Here is a 1355-nt window from a genome sequence, read left to right as displayed (position 1 = left end):
CGCTGGGGGCGCCCAGCCCCGCCCCCCCCGGTGCAGCTCTGGTCGAGCATCTCCTGCGCAGGGAAGGGGCAGACGCCCCCCATCACCCCTGGACCTGCGCACCTCGGGGACTCTGGGCACTCTGTATAATACGTTTTGTTAAATTAAACCCTACCCCTGCCGCCTCCTCGCTGGTACCCACTGGCACCTTTTCCCCGCGGGGTGCACGGCCGCCGCTCCGCAGCGGGGCTGGCAGCAGGGGGGCTGCACCCAGACCGCGGCGCCGGGAGCTGGCAGGGACGTGCTGGGCTCCAGGTAAAAACAGAGACCTCTCCTCCAGGGGCTTTATTGGGGAGCAGCTTGGCCCTACGGCTCCCCTGGCCGAGAATAAAGGCACGAGGATCCCCCAACGCTCCGGGGTCAGGCGGTGTTTGCGATAGAGAGCAGAGCCTCGGGGCGTCACGCAGGGATTTGGGACTGGCCCAGATGGGATCCTGCTCCGACCCCCTGTGCCCGACGGGCAGCGTGCGGCTGTCCCATGGCAATGGGGGACAGCGGGCAGAGGTGCCGCTCACAGCTCGTTGTGCAGCGTCCGGCACGGGGGGCTCAGTTTCTCCTCCAGGACGGCGTCGGGGGCGCACACCCAGGGGTCGCCCGTGTCCCACTGCCACTTCAAGAGCTGCGTGCGAAGCTGCTGGAAGACGGCGGCGTAGCGGGGGTCGGGGGCCAGGTTCTGGCTCTCGGTGGGGTCGAGGCTGCAGTCGAAGAGCTCCCAGCGGTCCCTGTAGTAGTACTGGTGCAGGGTCTTGTTCCAGTGGGTTGGCTGCCCGGCCCTGCTGCGGTTGAGCAGGTCTTGGAAAGTGGGCGAGACGTAGAAGTCCTGGTCGATGGGAAAGGGCATCTTGTAGTTGAGGTTGTGAATGAGGCGGAACTGGTGGTGCTGGACGGCTCGCATGGGGTAGTACATGGTCACCTCGTGGTGGCTCTGGCTGCTGAAGGTGGTGGCCCAGGGCTGCTCCGATTCCAGCGCTGGCAGGAGAGACTTTCCGCTGAGCTGTACCCGCTTCGTGACAAAGATGCTGTAAGATGGGTAGGGGATGGAGAACCAGTCCAAAATGGTGGGCGTCAGATCTGGAGGGGAAGAGAAGGGTGAGCGGAGGGGCTGGTGTCCGCAGCAGGAAATTCGGCCCTGGCGAGGGGCAGAAAGGACCCCGGGGTCTGCTGCCGCGTGGGCTGCGGGCGGTGCTGGGATGAGGTGCAGAGCTGAGCCCCGGGATGGGGATGGCGACCCTGCGGGGGACCCTGCTGCTCTGCCGTCCCTCCTCTCCCTTCCCCGGGCCGGCCGTGGCAATGCCGAGCGCTGCAGGCTGGCCTCC

General features: G+C 66.6%; 2 protein-coding genes across 2 annotated transcripts in view; one reads left to right on the top strand and one right to left on the bottom strand.

Moving 5' to 3' along the window:
- GAA (glucosidase, alpha; acid) overlaps positions 1 to 142 on the top strand; it is a 7776-nt gene extending 7634 nt beyond the window's left edge. The window contains exon 11 of the mRNA XM_009886836.1: positions 62 to 142. Within this exon, the coding sequence (XP_009885138.1) occupies positions 62 to 142 (81 nt within the window). The remainder of the gene's footprint in view (positions 1 to 61) is intronic.
- A 398-nt stretch (positions 143 to 540) lies between these two features.
- SGSH (N-sulfoglucosamine sulfohydrolase) overlaps positions 541 to 1355 on the bottom strand; it is a 4353-nt gene continuing 3538 nt past the window's right edge. Inside the window, exon 5 of the mRNA XM_009886835.1 lies at positions 541 to 1346. Within this exon, the coding sequence (XP_009885137.1) occupies positions 551 to 1346 (796 nt within the window). The 3' untranslated portion in view covers positions 541 to 550. The remainder of the gene's footprint in view (positions 1347 to 1355) is intronic.

The sequence above is a fragment of the Charadrius vociferus genome, unplaced genomic scaffold (assembly GCF_000708025.1).
Source record: "Charadrius vociferus isolate BGI_N301 unplaced genomic scaffold, ASM70802v2 scaffold1116, whole genome shotgun sequence".
NCBI classification, from domain to species: domain Eukaryota; kingdom Metazoa; phylum Chordata; class Aves; order Charadriiformes; family Charadriidae; genus Charadrius; species Charadrius vociferus.
This window is presented reverse-complemented; position numbering and strand designations above follow the sequence as displayed.